At 38.0% G+C, this 19,643-nt stretch overlaps 1 protein-coding gene and 1 non-coding gene across 2 annotated transcripts in view; one reads left to right on the top strand and one right to left on the bottom strand.

The window, feature by feature from the left end:
• The window catches only part of RNF24 (ring finger protein 24), a 105,421-nt gene that overhangs the window by 41,839 nt on the left and 43,939 nt on the right, over positions 1–19,643 (bottom strand). The window contains exon 2 of the mRNA XM_043480117.1: positions 1,021–1,170. Coding sequence (XP_043336052.1) covers positions 1,021–1,163 — 143 coding nt within the window. The 5' untranslated portion in view covers positions 1,164–1,170. The remainder of the gene's footprint in view (positions 1–1,020; positions 1,171–19,643) is intronic.
• Positions 5,356–5,428, top strand: TRNAG-UCC. Its single transcript has one exon. It is a non-coding gene; the product is annotated as a tRNA-Gly (tRNA).

Raw genomic sequence — 19,643 nt, 5'->3', positions numbered from 1 at the left:
ACCCAGGGATTGAAACTGGGTCACCTGCATTGCAGGCAGATTTTTTACCATCTGAGCCACCAGGGAAGCTTGAAAGGAGGTAAGAATGGGGAATATTTTGTTTTCCTTAAGTATTGGGTTGGCCAAATAGTTCGTTTGTTTTTTTCTGTAGCAATTTATGGGCAAACCTGAATGAACTTTTTGGCCAACCTAACAGCTTACCATCTGTTACTAAAAGAAAAGTAAAGTAGGTTCTCGTCTTCATTAAAAAATTCCAGGCTCAAAAACGTTTTAATATTGTAAATCAACTGTACTTCAATAGAAAAGTTTTAGAATATCCTCAGTGTACAAATCTGTCCTTTGAGTGTGATTATGAAATTCTGAAGTGGTTATTTTGGAAATGAAGTCTGAAAAATATGATTTATTTTTATTTTTTTAAGTGGTTAAGAGCACATGCTCTAAGGTCAGACACAACTAGCTTTGGGTCCCAAGTCTAACCAATTTTCATCTGTGTGACTATAGGGAAATTATTTAACTTCTGAAAAATAAAGATAATAAGGTTACCTTGTTTAATTGCAGTGCACACACAGCACAGGGTCTGGCACACAGTAAGTACCTAATAAATATTGATTCCTAAAGTGTATCGAAGTGGTAAAGAATCTGTCTGCCAAGCAGGAGATGAGGGTTCAATCCCTCGGCTGGGAAGATCCTTTGGAGAAAGAAATGGCAACCCAATCCAGTATTCTTGCCTGGGAAATCCCATGGACAGAGGAGTCTTGCAGGCTACTGTCCAGGGGGTCGCAAAGAGTCAAACATGGCTTAGTGACTAATAAAAATTCATAAATATTATATCTATAAATATAATATTAAAGAGAATGAGCTAGTTGTGGAGGAATTGTGAGAATGAATGAATCATGGACCCACCTTAATTTTAGAACATTTGTTAATTACCATAGGTTTAAAACACTTTAAGGGCAGAAAGCTGATTTATTATTGACTGCTTAACATATATTAAAGCAACATAGAATGAAAATTGATTACCTAATCAAGTAGCAACAGAAGAGTAAACTAAGGATGAAGACAAATATAGCAGTGCCGAAAACCACAATATATATGTTGAGTGGCAGGTTCTGGAATCCAATATTAGGCATCCTGAAGTTGTAATGTGGGAAGTCCGAGCTCATGGATGAACTGTGGGGAAACAAAAGAATGAGAAAAAATTAGGTTATAAACACTAAAAACCATGATTACATTATTTTGTATAATACATGTATAGAGGAAAAATTTTTAATAAGGCTTGATCCCATTTAAAACAAATATGACAGATGAGGGTTAATATCCTTGCTATTAATTCATTTATCACACCACAAATACTTATTTAGTACTTACTATGTATCTGGCACTATTCCAGAAGCTTGTGATCCTACCTAAAACACTTTACAAAAAGGTATTCACAGAGAGGTACTTCACTGAAATAAAGGCAATAATCAATAAATACATGAAAATGTTCACCTCAAAGAAGTGGAAAGGGAAATAAAAGAAGTTTAAAGATTTTTAAAAACTCTTGAGCTTTTAAAGTAATAATATTTATAATGCTAAAATACTGGAAATAACTTACTGTCTCACAAGAAGATAATGATTAAATAATTATATAGAGTCATATGTTATAATATTATTTGGCCATGAAAACCTGTTTTCATTAACTTTTAAATTTTAATAAAGATATGCAGGAAAAATTAAGCAATATATAAATTGTATACAAAATATGATCCCAATTTGGTGGACTATATATGTAAATACATGTGTATATATAGGTGTGGACATGTGTGGCAGAAAAAAGCCTTAAAGCCAACACAGCAAAATGTTTTTTTAATTTGTTTTTTTCTCTTAATATTTATATTTTATTGAAGTATAGTTGATTTACAATGTTTCAAATGCACAGCAAGGTGAATATACACATACATTATTTTTGAAACTATTTTCATGATAGTTTGAAAATAATTTCAAAATAGATCTTGAAACTATTACAAGATATTGACTATACTTCTCTGTGCTAATACAGTGAACCTCTGTTGCTTGTTGCATATCTTTTTTTAAAAATTTGAATCTAGCACTCTATTCATAGTAAGTCAGATAGGTGGAATCAAAATGTCATACATTTTTTAGTTAGGCAAAAATTCATAAGTTTTCTAAAATAGATATATTATGCATATTATTTATATATAGTATGCAAAAGCTTTTATGCTACCTTTGATAAAGCCTTGAGAAAGAACAACAACAAAAAAAGAGATGGAGAAATTGAAAAACATAAACTAAATGAAATGGGAGCACTGAATATGACATAGAAAAAGTAAAACAAACTAGATAAAAGTAAAAGATCATCATATAATTCAGTTGTTTTTAAACATGGATGCTCATTAGAAACATATCTAGAGCTCTGGTGAAAAAAAAGCAATACTTTGGCACTTGCATTTTTCAAAAAATTCCTAGATAATTCAGATATGCATCTGGATTTTAAAAAGTGATTGCAGGTATTTCTATTACATGGTAATTTTGGTGATATAGAGTTCTGTTATTTTTTTGTTGACCAATCATGATACAATGGTATTAAGTGAATAATAGTTACATAATCACAATAGTAAAAGATGTTTAGTAGTTTTCACAATCAATATCCAGAAAAAAAAAAGATGATTATAATTGTAAGCCATAATGGGAACATGATTAACCTAATATAAAATAATTACATACAATTTGGAGGGTTAAGCAAAATGATGTGCTAAGTGGAAGTGCATACACGAACATGTTTTCATCCACCCAGCCAGTCTATGTCTTTTGACTGGTGCATTTAATCCATTTATATTTAAGGTAATTATTGATATATATGATCCTATTCAGCTCAGTTCAGTTCAGTTCAGTGGCTCAGTCGTGTCCAACTCTTTGCGACTCCGTGAATCGCAGCACGCCAGGCTTCCCTGTCCATCACCAACTCCCGGAGTCCACTCAAACTCATGTCCATTGAGTCGGTGATGCCATCCAACCATCTCATCCTCGGTCATCCCCTTCTCCTCCTGCCCCCAATCCCTCCCAGCATCAGGGTCTTTTCCAATGAGTCAACTCTTCGCATGAGGTGGCCAAAGTGTTGGAGTTTCAGCTTCAGTATCAGTCCTTCCAGTGAACACCCAGGACTGACCTCCTTTAGGATGGACTGGTTGGATCTCCTTGCAGTCCAAGGGACTCTCAAGAGTCTTCTCCAACACCACAGTTCAAAAGCATCGATTTTTTGGTGCTTAGCTTTCTTCACAGTCCAACTCTCACATCCATACATGACCACTGGAAAAGCCATAGCCTTGATTAGATGGACCTTTGTTGGCAAAGTAATGTCTCTGCTTTTTAATATGCTATCTAGGTTGGTCATAACTTTCCTTCCAAGGAGTAAGCGTCTTTTAATTTCATGGCTGCAATGATCCTATTACCATTTTCTTAACTGTTTTGGGTTTATTTTCTGTAGGTCTTTTCCTTCTCTTGTGTTTCCTGCTTAGAGAAATTAATTTAGCATTCGTTGTAAAGCTGGTTTGGTGGTGCTGGATTCTCTTAACTTTGGCTTGTCTGGAAAACTTTTGATTTCTTCATCTAACCTGAAGGAGAATCTTGCTGGGTAAAGTATTCCTGGTTATAGGTTCTTCCTTTTTATCACTTTAAATATATCGTGCCATTCCCTTCTGGCTTGTAGAGTTTCAGTTGAGAAATCAGCTGATAGCCTGATGGGAATTCTCTTGTTGCTTTTAATATTTTATCTTTGTTTTAAATTTTTGTCAGTTTGATTACCATGTGTCTTGGTGTGTTCCTCCTTGGGTTTATCCTGCCTGGACTCCCTGTGCTGCCTGGACTTGGTTGACAATTTCCTTTCCCATGTTAGGGAAGTTTTCAGCTGTTATCTCTTCAAATATTTTCTCAGGTCCTTTCTTTCTTCTCCTTCTGGGACCCTACAGTGTGAATGTTGCGGCATTTAATGTTGCCCCAGAGGTCTCCTAGGCTGTCTTCATTTCTTTTCATTCTTTTTTCTATATTCTGTTCTGCAGCACTGATTTCTACCATTCTGTCCTCCAGGTCACTTATCTGCTCTTCTGACTCAGCTATTCTGCTATTGATTCTTTCCACTGTATTATTCACCTTTGTTCTTTAGTTTTTCTAGGTCTTTGGTAAACATTTCTTGCATCTTCTTAATTATTTTTCTGAGATCCTGGATCATCTTCATTATCATTATTCTGAATTCTTTTTCTGGAAGTTGCCTATCTCCACTTCATTTAATTGTTTTTCTGGGGTTTTATCTTATCCCTTCTTCTGGGACATAACTTTCTGCTTTTTCATCCTGATTAACTTTCTGTAATATGATTTTTGTTTAAGCCACTGTGGGACTGTGGTTCTTGCTTCTTCTGTCTGCCCCCTGATGGAGGAGACTGAGAGACTTGTGTAAGCTTCCTGACAGGAGAGACTGGAGGTGGGAAAAACTGAGTCTTGCTCTGGTGGGCAGGGCCTCCCTCAGTAAAACTTTAATCCAATTATCTGCTGATGGGGTGGGGCTGCACTCCTTCCCTGGTAGTTGTCTGGCCTGAGGTGACCCAGCCGTTGGGTCTACAGGCTTTATGGTAGGGTTTATGGCGACCTCCAAGAGGGCTTACGCCAAGGGGGGCCTTCCCGCCCCAATGCTGCTAGTGCCCCTGTTCCTGTGGTGAGCCCCTGCTGACGCATGCCTCCTCAGGAGACTCTCCAACACTAGCAGGTAGCTTTGGTTCTGTCTCCTATGGGGTCCCTGCTCCTTTCCTCTGGGTCTTGGTGTAGGCAAGATTTTGTTTGTGCCTTCCAAGACTGGAGTCTCTGCTCCCCTCAGTTCTGTGGAAGTCCTATAATCAAATCCCACTGGCCTTCAAGGTCAGATTCCCTGGGGATTCCCAGTTCCTGTGTTGGATCCCCAGGCTGGGAAGCCTGAGGTGGAGTTTGGAACAGTTACAACAGTGGGAGAACTTCTTTGGTATTATTGTTCTCTAGTTTGTGGGGCACCCACCCGGTGGGTATGGGGTTTGATTTTATTGTGATGTGTGCCCCGCCTACCATCTCACTGCAGCTTCTTCGTCTCTGGATGTGGGGTATCTTTTTTGGTGGGTTCCAGTGTCCTCCTGTCGATGGCTGTTTAACAGCTAGTTGTGATTTTGGGGCTCTTGCAGAATGAGATGAGCGCACATCTTTCTACTTTGCCATCTTGAACTGGAAGCTCCAACATATCAAAATGTTAATAATGGCTTGTAGCTTACTAGTCATTTTTATTTTCTTCTTCTTTTTTTTTTTTTAAACACTTTATTAAATCAGATTATGGGCAACTCCCTGATGGTCCAGTGGTAAGGACTTTGTGCTTCCATTGCAGGAGGCATAGGTTTGATCCCTGTTCAGGGAACTAAGATCTTGCAAGCTGTGTGGCGTGGCGGGAAGAAAAAAAATCTCCCCTATTTTACAGATGAGGAGTTTTGGTGACATAGACATGACTGACCAAGTATGTATGGGAGTCAAGGACTCTCCAACTCCAAAGCCAGTGCCCTCAGCCTATATGCTCTAGTTTTAATAATCAGAAAACAGCAAATAATGTTTAAGCACTAAAAGGGGACTATTTCTGCTGATTAGTTTAATAATACTTATTGATCATTGTACAGTTAAAATTCCATGAATGAAGGTTGCCCCCTTCTTTATGGGATAAGCTACAGTGATAAAGTGGCTCATACCTTCATGTTAGAATTTTCCTTGTCATTTTGATTCATTAGAAAATAAAGAGCAACTGCCAGGCTTGATTATCAAGACCCATAATGGTAACTGGATTACAACTATGACTACTGCCAAAATCAAAACAAAATAAAACCACATCAAACAAAATGATTCTACTTTTATTAATCAAAGGCACATTACAAATGTGTTTGCAAATCTTTAGAGTCCTTGTTGGTTCCTGGAAGAGTATATTTATATGATAGACAACATGGAGATACTTGACTGGTTGTATCAGAAACCTCAGTGTTATTATCAATTTAATTTCCAACTTCTAATAACTTATACCAGGAAGTCAACAGCTGCAAAGCACTATTTCATCTCATGGAAACTCCTAAGAACTTCCAGACATAAATAATGTGTAATATTTATTTATGAACATTCAGCCTTTTTCTGCAGATTTTATTCAAATATATAATTTCCTTTTTCTTACACTCAAATCTGCTAGGAAGAGAAAGCAGTAGTTCAGGAGTACTTTACCAAATATATCTAGCACACATATTGTACAGCTCTAAGAAAGTTACAGCTGTGCAAACTTAACTCTTCCACATTGCTAATAGGGCTTCACTTGACTCCTGCTACAGTCAAGACTATCCCTCAATCCTTTAGAAATACCCCTCAGTAGACAAATTTTGCTTGGTAAAATAATTCTTACATTAGGAAAAACGAGATTAAATGCACATGTTGGGAAGAGTAAGAGAAAAAATAGGCAAACATATGGAAAATATGGTGGAAAAAGGGACAGGTTTGCACTCAGCAACTCTGGATATTGTTTCCAGAATGTCACTAGGTAGATGTCAATATTTGGTCAATCTATATACCTCACTGGGACAATGCTTCAAAGGATTCCTGAAAGGATAAAATAGATGGTAGATACTGAAGTATCTGAAAACTCTTAAGAGTTAGGACAAAATACTAAGGACAAAACATGTATGTGTGTGCGTGCTGTTTACAATAGCCAGCACATGGAAGCAACCTAATGTCCATTGACAGAAGAATGGATAAAGAAGATGTGGTACATATATACACTGTAATACTACTCAGCCATTAAAAAGAATGAAATTGTGCTATTTGTAGCAACATGGACACACCTAGAGATTGTCATACTGAGTAAGTCAGACAGGGAAGAAATATCCTATGACATCCCTTATATGTGGAATCTAAAAATAAATGATACAAATGAACTTACTTAGAAAACAGAAAGAGGGGTTTCTCTGGTGGCTCAGTGGTAAAGAATCCACCTGCCAACAAAGGAGATGCAGGTTTGATCCCTGGTCCAGGAAGATTCCACATGCCAAGGAGCAACTAAGCCAGTGTATCACAACTATTGAGCCTGTGCTCTAGAGCCCAGAAATCACAACTACTGAGCTGCAACTATGAAGTCTATACACCAGAACTACAGAGTAGCCACTGCTCGCTGCAACAAGTGAAAAATGAGCAGCAATGAAGACCCAGCACAGCCAAAAATAAATAAAATTATAAAAAAAAAAACCCCAAACAGAAAGAGACTCACAGACTTAGAGAACAAACTTATGGTTGTTGGGGAAGGGGAATGATGGGGTGGGGAAGGATAGTTAGGGAGTTTAGGATGGACATGTACACACTGCTATTTTAAAGTGGATAACCAACAAGGACCTACTCTATAGTATACAGAACTCTGCTCAATGTTATGTGGCAGCCTGGATGGGAGGGGAGTTTGGGGAAGAATGGATACATGTATATGCACTGCTGAGTCCTTTCACTGTTCACCGGAAACTATCACAACACTGTTTGTTAATGATTTATACCTCAATACAAAATAGAAAGTTTTTTTAAAAAAGAGTACACTGTATAGTGCAGGGATTATGTAATGTTTTACACAATAATAACTCAATTAAAAAATGTTTGCCAAAAGAATCAGAGAACCAAAAGAGTTAAAATCTTTAAGTAATAGAAATAGCTACAAAACATAGTCTTATTTAAAATAGGATGGTTTAAGTGCTAGAAATGCATTAATATAATGCATCTAGGATCTTTTCTGTACTTGACAAATAAAAAGCAGCCAATAAATGTTGATTATTACCGTTAAAAATGTGTTATTTTTATCAGATGACTGACTGAGAAGTACCTTAGTGAAAGCAAAAACACTGTTAAGATATATGTAAAGATTTACTAAAACAATGATACAAATGAACTTCCTTATAAAACAGAAAGAGACTCACAGACTTAGACAATGAACTTAGAACTGCCAGGGCAGGGGTGGTGGAGAGTGGTTGGTGGGAAAGAAGCGGGGAAGGGATAGTTAGGGAGTTTGGGATGGACATGTACTTACTGCTATAATTAAAAAGGTGAACCAGCAAGGACCTACTGTATGGCACAGGCAACTCTGCTCAATGTTATGTGGCAGCCGGATGAGAAGGTAGTTTGGCGGAGAATGGATATGGCTGAGTCACTTCACTGCTCACCTGAAACTATCACAATGTTAACTGGCTTTACCCCAATACAAAATAAAAAGTTAAAAATAAAAGTGTGTGTGTGTATGTACATTTTGGCAAGGGGTAGGTGAGAGCCCCTTGGACTGCAAGGAGATGCAACCAGTCCATCCTAAAGGAGATCAGTCCTGGGTGTTCATTGGAAGGACTGATACTGAAGCTGAAACTCCAGTACTTTGGCCACCTCATGCGAAGAGTTGACTCACTGGAAAAGATGCTGATGCTGGGAGGGATTGGGGGGCGGGAGGAGAAGGGGACGACAGAGGATGAGATGGCTGGATGGCATCACTGACTCGATGGACATGAGTTTGAGTGGACTCCGGGAGCTGGTGATGGACAGGGAGGCCTGGTGTGCTGCGATTCATGGGGTCACAAAGAGTCGGACACGACTGAGCGACTGAACTGCACTGAACTGAAGGGGAGAGGGATGACATTTAAAAAAATAGTAGATAACATAAAAGATGCCCTGGCAGAGATCAAATCTCTATAAAAGATTCTACCAAACCAACTGCTCCTTTCTCAAGGAACTCCTCTGCACACACTGCCAAACTTGTGCCAAACTGGCCACCAGAGGCAGGAAACCTATTCTGGCCAAAGGCAATCATCATATAGGCCAGCTGGGAGTGAACCAGTGGTGTGAGAATCTCACCCTGTAGGGGTCCTTGTACTAGGTGGCACCACCAACTCTGGGGGAATTCTGAACAGAGATACAGACAGGGAGTACTAGAGATAGCACTGTCATCAGAAGGAAGAGATGTCTGCCTCAGTGCTCCTGGAGGCTGGCTGTTTCTTATGAGTCCTCCCTTCTCAGGGAGGAATGGGGGTTGACAGGGGATACACTGATGTAGAACACATTTTAGGAATCATTACCCTGGTAAATGGAATTGCTTAGCTACAACTGATCTATTTCCCAACAGTCTAAGTAGATGGTGTATTATTCCAAGATGTTAACCTGGTCTATATATATTAATTTTATAATATTTTCATTATAATATTTTGGCATGAAATACGAATAATTTTTTAAAAATAAGTCAACCTTTAAAAAGAAAGCTACTGTTCAAGATCCTCATAATAAGCTAAGTATTCTTTGCTATTTAGCTATTACAAATGTAAAAGTTACTTAGTAACTGCTCTTTGTGGGAATGAAGAAAAGAAATAGAACATCCAGTACACTGTTGGATCTTACTTGGCACGTCTGACTTCATTCACATGAAAATTTTTTCCCCCTTTATGCAGTTCATAGTCCCTGAAATCTCTAATCTCAGTGTAAATTTCAAATTATCTAGTAAGTTTGTTAAAAAAGAAAGAAAAAGACAGAAATATCTGATTTTTTTTTAATCAGCGATGGGATTTTTTTTCCACCAAGATACAAAAGGAATAGACATTTAGCCCCACTGAGGACCTAAGCTTAACACAGTACACCACAGTTAGATGGGCTGTAGCAGGTGTTTTGTTGAAGTATGTTTGGTGGCCTCATTCTTCTTAGACCAGTTCCTGGTCCTAGCCAGCATCCTCCCAGTAGCCAGTACTCTACTTTTGCTTTAAAAATGCTCAGAAAAAGAAGAGACACCAGTATTTTCTAATTACACCAGTAATTAGACTGCTGTATTCTTTAATTTATGGTTCACAAGCCATTAAAGACCATATATTTCTTATAAATACAAGACATTCAAGAAAAACTTTCTAAGAAAAATTATTTTAGACTTTGTTAATCTTTAAAAAAACCAGAGATATAATTCATATTAAAAATGCACCCAGGTGTATAGGTCAAGGAATCTGCACAAATGAATATACCCTTGTTACCACCATTCTAATCAAGATGCAGAATATTTCTTTATCCCCAGAGAGTTCCCCGTACCCCTTTGCCATTAATCACCACTCCCAACTACTGATCTGATTTCCATCATTACAGATTAATTTTCCATATGTTAGGATTTCATATTCAAATGAAATCACACAGTATGTATTCTTTTGTGTTTAGCTTTTGGTCTCTCAATAGGTGAGAGACTCTTAACAAACAGCTCTATAAAATAATTCATGTTATATCCCTAGTTTGTCCTACTTATTCTATTATCCACAACTGGTATCCCCTAAAGATCACTAACTTCATCTTTGAATGTATCAATTTTATGGTTAGTTTTTAGGTAGTTCTTTTTTTAAAAAAAAAGGTTTATTTTAATTTTTGACTGTAGTAGGTCTTTGTTGCTGTGCATGGGTTTTCTCTAGTTCAAGCAAGCATGGGGTACTCTTCATTGTGGTGTGTGAGCTTCTCATTGTGGTGGTTTCTCTTATTAAAGAGCACAGGCTTCAGGCAAGTGGGCTTTAGTAGTTGTGGCTCACAGGTTCTAGAGAATGGGCTCAGTTATTGTGGCCTATGAGCTTAGGTGCTCCAGGGCATGTAGGATCTTCCTGGAACAGATATCAAACACCCATCCCCTGCACTGGCAGGTAGATTCATAACCACTGGACCAGCAGGGAAGCCCTGGATATTTATTTCTAAAACAAAATTCCTGGTTATCCTATTTAGGTGTCCCTTGGACTGTCAAGAAGATCAAACCAGTCAATCCTAAAGGAAATCAACCCTGACTATTCACTGGAAGGAGTGATGCTGAAACTCCAATACTTTGGCCACCTGATGCAAAGAGCCGATTCACTGGAAAAGACTGATGCTGGGAAAGATTAAAGGCAAAAGGAGAAGGGGGTGGCAGAAGATGAGATGGTTAGATAGCATCACCGACTCAATGGACGTGACTTTGAGCAAACTCCAGGAGACAGTGGAGGATAGAGAAGCCTGGCATGCTGCAATCCACGGGGTCACAAAAAGTTGGATATGACTTAGTGGCTGAACAACAACACTATTTTCATGGAAGAACATTTCACCATGTCCTTTACATGGGTGCTCCTTTCCATTTTTAAGTCTTTCTTCAGTGTAATACTTTCTACTTATTACTTTTTAAAAGTCTTCAACAGAGGAAATGTGTAGCTTGATTCACTCATCATATTTTGCTTCAGTCAAAATCTCAGGCAAAGCAGGAACTCCAAGGTGCTCAAGACTGGAATGGTGAAGCCCCTTTTATGGTGAGATATCTGCTGATATGGGCATGTCTCCTGGGGCCAAGGGAACACAAACTCAAGCTTGCAGCCTAGCCTAGGTGGGTTCCTGCATTAAGCCAGGAGGTAATATAAAGAAAGTGCACACACACAGCCTCTTTCATTTACGCTGTTGTTGATTATTTTCACTGTTTACTTCCATTTAATCATGAAAAAAACCCTCTGCATCTATTGTCCTATACATCTGTTCATAGGAAACATGTATAGCTAACAAACACATAGTCACATAGTCAACAAGAGAGTCTGAAATGCAGTAATTGGGTGCAACCTCAAAAATGACAGAATGATCTTAGTTCATTTCCAAGGGAAACCATCCAGCCTCACAGTAATCCAAATCTATACCCCAACCGCTGATGCCAAAGAAGGTGAAGTTGACTATGAAGACTTACAACACCTTCTAGAACTAACACACACACAAAGATGTCCTTTTAATCATAGAGAATTGTAATGCAAAAGTAGGAAGTCAAGAGATACCTGGAATAACAGGCAAGATTGTCCTTGGAGTACAAAATGAAGCAGAGCAAAGGCTAACAGAGTTTTGTGAAGTAAACACACTGGTCATAGCAAACATCCTTTTCCAACAACACAAGAGACAACTCTACACATGGACATCACCAGATGGTCAACACTGAATCAGACTGATCATGTTCTTTGCAGCTGAAGATGGAAAATTTTTATACAGTCAGCAAAAACAAGATCTGGAGCATACTGTGGCTCAGATAGTGAGCTTCTTATTGCAAAATTCAGGCTTAAATTGAAGAAAGTAGGGAAAACCACTAGGCCATTTAGCTATGACCTAAATCATGACCCTTATACAGTGGAGATGACGAACAGATTCAAGGGACCAGATCAGTTCTTCAGAGTGTGTGAAGAACTATGGACAGAGGTTTGTAGCACTGTACAGGGGGCAGTGACCAAAACCATCTCAAAGAAAAAGAAATGCAAGAAGGCAAAATGGTTGTCTGAGGAGGCTTTACAAATAGCGGAGGAAAGAAGAAAAGTGAAAGGAAAGGGAGAAAGGGAAAGATACACCTAACTGAATGCAGAGTTTCAGAGAACAGCAAGGAGAGATAAGCAGGCCTTCTTAAATGAACAAGGCAAAGAAATAGAAGAAAACAATAGAATGGGAAAGACTAGAGATCTCTTCAAGAAAATAAGAACAATTAGAACCAGACACGGAACTATAGACTGGTTCAAAATCAGGAAAGGAGTACATCAAGGCTGTATATTGTCACTCTGCTTATTTAACTTGTATGCTGAGTACATCATGTGAAAAGCCGGACTGGAAGACTCACAAAATAGAATCAAGATTGCCAGGAAAAATACGAACAACTTCAGATAAGCAGATGATACCACCATAATTGCAGAAAGTGAAGAGGAACTAAAGAACCTCTTGATGAAAGTGAAAGAGGAGAGTGAAAAAGCTGGCTTAAAACTCAACATTCAAAAAACGAAGATCATGGCATCCAGTCCTATCACTTCATGGCAAAGAGATGGGGAAAAAATGCAAAGAGCAGCAGATTTTATTTTCTTGGGGTCAAAAATCACTGTGGATGTTGACTGCAGTCATAAAATTAAGACGCTTGCTCCTTGGAAGAAAAGCTACGAAAAACCTAGACAGCATATTAAAAAGCAGAGACATCACTTTGTTGACAAAGTTCTGTATAGTCAAAGCTATGGGTTTTTCCAGTAGTCATGTGTGGATGTGAGATTGGGACCATAAAGAAGGTTGAGTACCGAATAATTGGTGCTTTCAAACTGTGGTGCTGGAGAAGACTCTTGAGAGTTCCTTGGACAGTAAGGAGACCAAACCAGTCACTCCTAAAAGAAATCAACCCTGAATATTCATTGGAAAGACTGATGGTGAAACTGAAGTGCCAATACTTTGCCCACCTGATATAAAGAGCCAACTCACTGGAAAAGACCCTGATGCTGGGAACAATTGAGGGCAAGAGAAGGGGACGAGAGAGAATGAGATAGTTGGATGGCATCATCGACTCAATGGACATGAGTTTGAACAAACTGCATGAAAGAGTGAAGGACAGGGAAGACTGGTGTGCTGTAGTTCATCAGGTTGCAAAGAGTCAGATATAACTTACTGACTGAACAACAACAAGAACAATTGTTACCACTGTGGAAAACTTGGCAAAGTACACAAGGGATCTCTGTATTACTTCTTACAACTACATATGAATCTACAATAATTAAAAAAAATCAGTTAAGAAAAAAATGTTTCAAAATTCAAATGACGAATTCAAATGAAAAATAGCCATTTCATACAAAAAGTCAGGAAAAAGGAGGTGAAACATATAGAAAACAAATAGCAAATGGTACATAAATCAAGCACAGTAAGAATAACATATATGTGAATCAACTACTCCAATTAAAGGCAGACATTGGCTGACTGGATTAAAACAAGCAAAAACAAAACTAAAGCCCCAAACCCATAAAAGAAGATCTAGCTACATGGGTTTTTTAATTTTTTTTAAGCAAGAAATGCACTTTATATTCAAAGACAGGATGATGGAAAAAGCTACATCTTGCAAAAAATATGCATAAGAGAGATAGAGTGGCTATGTCAATATAAGACAAAATATACTTTAACACAAAAAAATTTACCAAAGATGTTTTACAATAAAACAGTCAATTCGTCAGTAAGATAGGTCAACGTAACAACTGATCCCCAAAATACATAAGGCAAAAACTGACAAAATTAAAGGGGAAAATAGCCCAACAATAATAGTTGAAAACTTTAATATCTCATGCTTAATAATAGGTAGAATAGTTAGACCAAAATTCATCAAAGATAACAAGAGTTAAATAACACAATCAACCAACTTGACCTAACTAGCACTTAAAGAACACTCTACCTAATGAGCAGAATACACATTCTTCTTAAGCACAATTTGCAGTCATAGACTATATGGTAGACCAGTGGCTGGCAAAAAAGTTTCTTAAAGGACCACACAGTAAATATACTAGGCTTATTGCCTATATGGTCTCTGTCACAGCTACTCAGCTCTTTTCAGAAGCAGCCATGGACAACACTTTAATGAACAGGCATGACTGTGTCCCACTAAACTTTATTTACAAAAACAAGCAGGTTGTGCATAGTTTGCAAACTCCTGTGCTAGGTCATAATATAAATCTCAATAAATTAAAAAATATTGAAACTCAACAAAGTATGTGCTCTGATCATGATAGAATTAAATTAGAAGTCATCAAAAGGATGCACAAGTAAGATATACAAGTAAGCATATTTGTGAAGCAAGCACATAAAAGGATGTTCTACACTCAGCACAGGTAAGCCTAGTGTGCTGCAATCCATGGGGTCACAAAGAGTCAGACTGAGTGACTGAACAATGACAACTACAACTACATTGTTAGAGAAATGCAAATAAAAACCATAATGATATAGCACTTCACATCCACAAGAATAGGTATTTTGAAAATAGCACAGAAAATAATAAGCATTAGTGAGGAGACCGGCACAAACCCAGACATATAGATCAAAGGAACAGACTAAAGAGCCCCCAAAATAAACCCACACACCTATGGTCAATCAATCTTTGACAAAACGGACAAGAATATACAATGGGAAAAAGATGATCTCTTCAGCAGGTGGTGTTTGGGAAGTTGGACAGCTGCATGTAAATCAATGAAGTTTGAACAAATCCTCACACTGTACACAAAAATAAACTCAAATTGGCTTAAAGACTTAAATATAATACAGGACACCATAAAACTTCTAGAAGGTAACACTGGCAAAGCATTCTCTGACATAAATTCTACCAATATTTTCTTAGGTCAGTCTCCCAAAGCAACACAAATAAAAGGAAAAATAAATGGGATCTAATCAAACTTACAAGTTTTTGCACAGCAAAGGAAACCACAAACAAAATGTAAAGACAACCTGTTGTTGGGAGAAAATATTTGCAAATAATGTGACTGACAAGGGCTTCATTTCCAAAATATACAAAGAACTCATGCAACAGAACAACAACTACAACAAAACAAGTAACCCAATAAAAAAATGTACAGAAGACCTAAACAGACATTTTTCCAAAGAAGACACACAGATAAACAATAGGCACATGTAAAGATGCTGAACACTGCTGATTATTTGAGAAATGAAAATCAAAACTACAATGAAATACAACCTCACATCAGCCAAAATGGTCATCATTAAAAAGGCTAATAACAAATACTGGAGGGGAGGTGAAGAAATAGAAACTCTCCTACACTGTTGGTGGGTGGTAAGTTGGTGCAGCCACTATGGAAAACAGTATGCAGCTTCCTTAAAAAACAAAATAGAGTTGCCGTATGATCTAGCAATACTACTCCTGGTATATAGGCAGATAAAACCAACTCAAAAACATACATGCACCTCTATGTTCATAGCAGCACCATTTACAGTAGTGAGGACATGGAAACTGAAATGTCCTAATGTCCATTGACAGATGAATGGATAAAGAAGATATGGTACATATATACAATGGAATATTACTCAGTCATTAAAAAGAATAAAATAATGTCATTTGCAGCACTTAAATGAGCCTGGAATTATCACATCAAATGAAGTAAGACAGAAATTTTAAAAAAGCTTTTGAAAATAGAAAGTTAATAAAAAGACGTGGTATATATATGTATACACACACACAAACACACAATAGACTACTACTCAGCCATAAAAAAGAGTGCAATAATGCCATTTGCAGCAACATGGATAGACCTAGAGATGATCATGCTAAGTGAAGTAAGTCAGAAAGTTAAAGACAAATACCATATGATATGACTTATATGTGGAACCTAAAATATGGCACAAATGATCTTATTTGGGTTGCCAAGGGTGACAGGAGTTGGGGCAAGGATGGAGTGAGAATTTGGGGTTAGCAGATGCAAACCAGTATATACAGAATGGATAAACAACAAGGTTTTATTGTATAGCGGAGGGGACTATACTCATTATTCTGTGATAAACCATAATGGAAAAGATTATGAAAAAGATTAATATATATATAAAACTGAATCAATTTGCTATACAACAGAAATGAATACAATGTTGTAAATCAGGCATACTTCAATATAAGAAAAAAGAAACTGGTATACCAAGGGAAAAAAGAGAGATCACAGCAAAGGAACCAGTTCACAAAACAGAAAGACAACCTACTGATTGGGAGAAAATATTTACAAATGATATGACCAATAAAAGATTAATAACCAAAATATATAAACAGCTCATACAACTCAACATCAAAAAAAACCTAAGCAATCTGATTAAAAAATAGGCAGAAGACCCAAAGAGACATTTTTTTCAAAGAAGGCATACAAATGGCTAACAGGCACATGAAAAGATGTTCAACATTGTTAACCATCGGAAAAATGCAAATTAAAACTACAATGAGATATCACCCCACACCTGTCAGAACAGCTATTATCAAAAAGAACACAAGTAACAAATGTTGGCGAAGATGTGGAAAAAAGGGAACCCTTGCACGCTATTTGTGGGAATGCAATTGGTGCAGCCACTATAGAAAACTGTACGGAGGTGTCGCCAAAAGCTCAAAATAGAACTACCATGTGACCCAGCAATTTCATTCATGGGTCTTAATCCATAAAAACACTAATTCAAAAAGGTCCATGCACCCTAATGTTCACAGCAGCATTATGAGATTATAATATATGATTATATAATTGCGTGCAAATTATGGAAGCAACCTGTCCATCACAAATGAATGGATAAAGATGTGGTGTGTGTGTATACACACACCTATACAGACAATGGAATACTACCACTCAGCCATAAAAAAGAAGGAAATTTTGCCATTTGCAACAACACAGATGAACTTGGAGAGTATTATGCTAAATGAAATAAGTCAAGCAGAAAAGATAAATATTGTATAATATCAATTATATGTGAAATATAAAAAATAAAATTAATGAATACAACAAAACAGAAATAGACTTGAGATACAGAGAAAAAAATGAGTGGTTACCAGTGGGGAGAGAGAAGCGAGTGGGGCAGGATAGCAGTAGGGGATTAAGAGGTACAAACTACTATGTATAAGATAAATAAGCAACAAGAATATATAGTTAATAACTATAAATGGAATATAACCTTTAAAATTTGTAAATCATTATGTTGTACACCTGAAATGTATATAACATTTTATATGAATAAAAAAACATGGTATATACATGCCTCTAAGGCTGTGATCTGTGAAGTCCCCACCTGCTCCTAGAGCTCTCTGCAGCTGCCCTGCCTCCTGACCTCCAGAGCCTAGCACAGGACCATGATGCGGACGTGCTGGCTCGCACTCGTGCTGGTGGCAGTCACCTGGATCCACTAAGACTCAGTCATCACAGGACTGAAGACAAGATGGTGGGATAAAAGAATCTGAGCTCACCTCTTCTCACAAAAACACCCAAATCACCACCAACAGATAAACAACCATCAGCAAAAATGACTGGAAGCTACCAAAAAAGATATTTTACATCCAAAGACAAAGACGCCAGGAGACAGTAGGAGGAGCACTTTCACAATATAATCAAATCTTAAAACTGCCATGTGGGCAACCCACAAACTGGAAGATAATTATATCACAGAGGTTCTCCCACAGGAATGAGAGTTCTGAGCCTCATGTCAGGCTTTCCAGTCTGGGGGTCTGGTATTGGGAGGAGGAATCCCCAGAGCATTTGGCCTTGAAGGCCAGCAGGGGGCTTGGGTACAGGGGCTCCATAGGACTGGGTGAAACAAAGACTCCACTCTTGGAGGAGGGTTCATGTACTCTGGACCCAGGTACACTCCATAGAAGTCTGAGCCAGACCTACCTGTGGGTCTTGGTGGGTCTCCTGTGGAGGCAAGCATCATCTGTAGCTCACTGTGGGACAAGGACACTGGCAGTGGAGGCCCCATGGAATATTCATCTGCGTGCGCTCCTGGAGGTCACCACTTTGGCACTGAGACCTGGCACCACCCAGCTGCCTGATGGCTCCAACACTGGGACACCTCAGGCCAAACAACCAACACAGCCTGACCCGTCAGCAGACAAGCTGCCAAAAGTTGTCTTGAGCCCCAGGCTGCCTCTAAACATATCCCTTGACATAGTCCTGCCCACCAGAGGGACAAGACCCACTTCCACTCACCAGTGTGCATACATCAGCTCCATACACCAGGAAGCCCACACAAGACCCTGGACCAACCTCACATACCAGGAGACAGACATCAGAAGCAAAAGGAGCTACAAATCTGTAGCCTGAGAAATGGAGACCACAAACACAGAAAGTTAGACAAAATGAGACAGAAGAGAAATATGTTCCAGATGAAGGAATAAGATAAAACCCAAGATTAACAACTAAGATTCATAGTAACAACAGTAAAGATGATCCAAAACCTCAGAAAAAGGATGGAGGCACAGTACAAGACAATACAAGAAATGTTTAACAAACAGCTAGAAGATTTGAAGAACAGAGTTGAAAAATACAATAACTGAAATTAAAAACACACTAGAAAGAATCAATAACAGAATAAATGAGGCAGAAGAAAGAATAAGTGAGAAGACAGATTGATGGAAATCACTGCCAGAGAACAAAATAAAGAAAAAAGAATGAAAAGAAATGAGGACAGTCTAAGGAACTTCTGGGACAACATTAAACACACCAATATTTGCATTATAGAGGTCCCAGAAGGAGAAGGGAGAGAAGGGCCAGAGAAAATATTTGAAGCAATAATGGTCAAAAAATGGTCAAAAATGGTCAAAAATGGTCAAAATGGTGAGTGGGGGATAAAACCACTCACTCAAATCCAGGAAGTGCAAAGAGTCCCAAGGAGAAACAGTCCAAGACACATATTAATCAAATTGACAAGAACTATAGACAAAGTGAAAATATTAAAAACAAGGGGTAATCAACAAATAACACAGAAACGATATCCATAAGGTTAGCAGCTGATTATTCAGCAGAAACTGCAGGCCAGAAGGCAGTGGCACAATATATTTAGAGTGGTGAAAAGGAAAAAACTACAACCAAGAATACTCCATCCAGTCAGGCTCTCATTCAGATTCGATGGAGAAATTAAAAGCTCTACAGACAAACAAAAGCTAAGAGAATCAGCACCACCAAACCAACTTTACAACAAATGTTAAAGGAACTTCTCTAGGTGGAAAAGAGAAGTCCACATCTAGAAACAAGAAAACTACAAGTGGGAAAGCTCACTGGCAAGGTAAACATACAGTAAAGGTAGGGAACCATACACACACAAATACGATATCAAAA

This window comes from Cervus canadensis, chromosome 10, assembly GCF_019320065.1.
Source record: "Cervus canadensis isolate Bull #8, Minnesota chromosome 10, ASM1932006v1, whole genome shotgun sequence".
Taxonomy (NCBI): Eukaryota; Metazoa; Chordata; class Mammalia; order Artiodactyla; family Cervidae; genus Cervus; species Cervus canadensis.
This window is presented reverse-complemented; position numbering and strand designations above follow the sequence as displayed.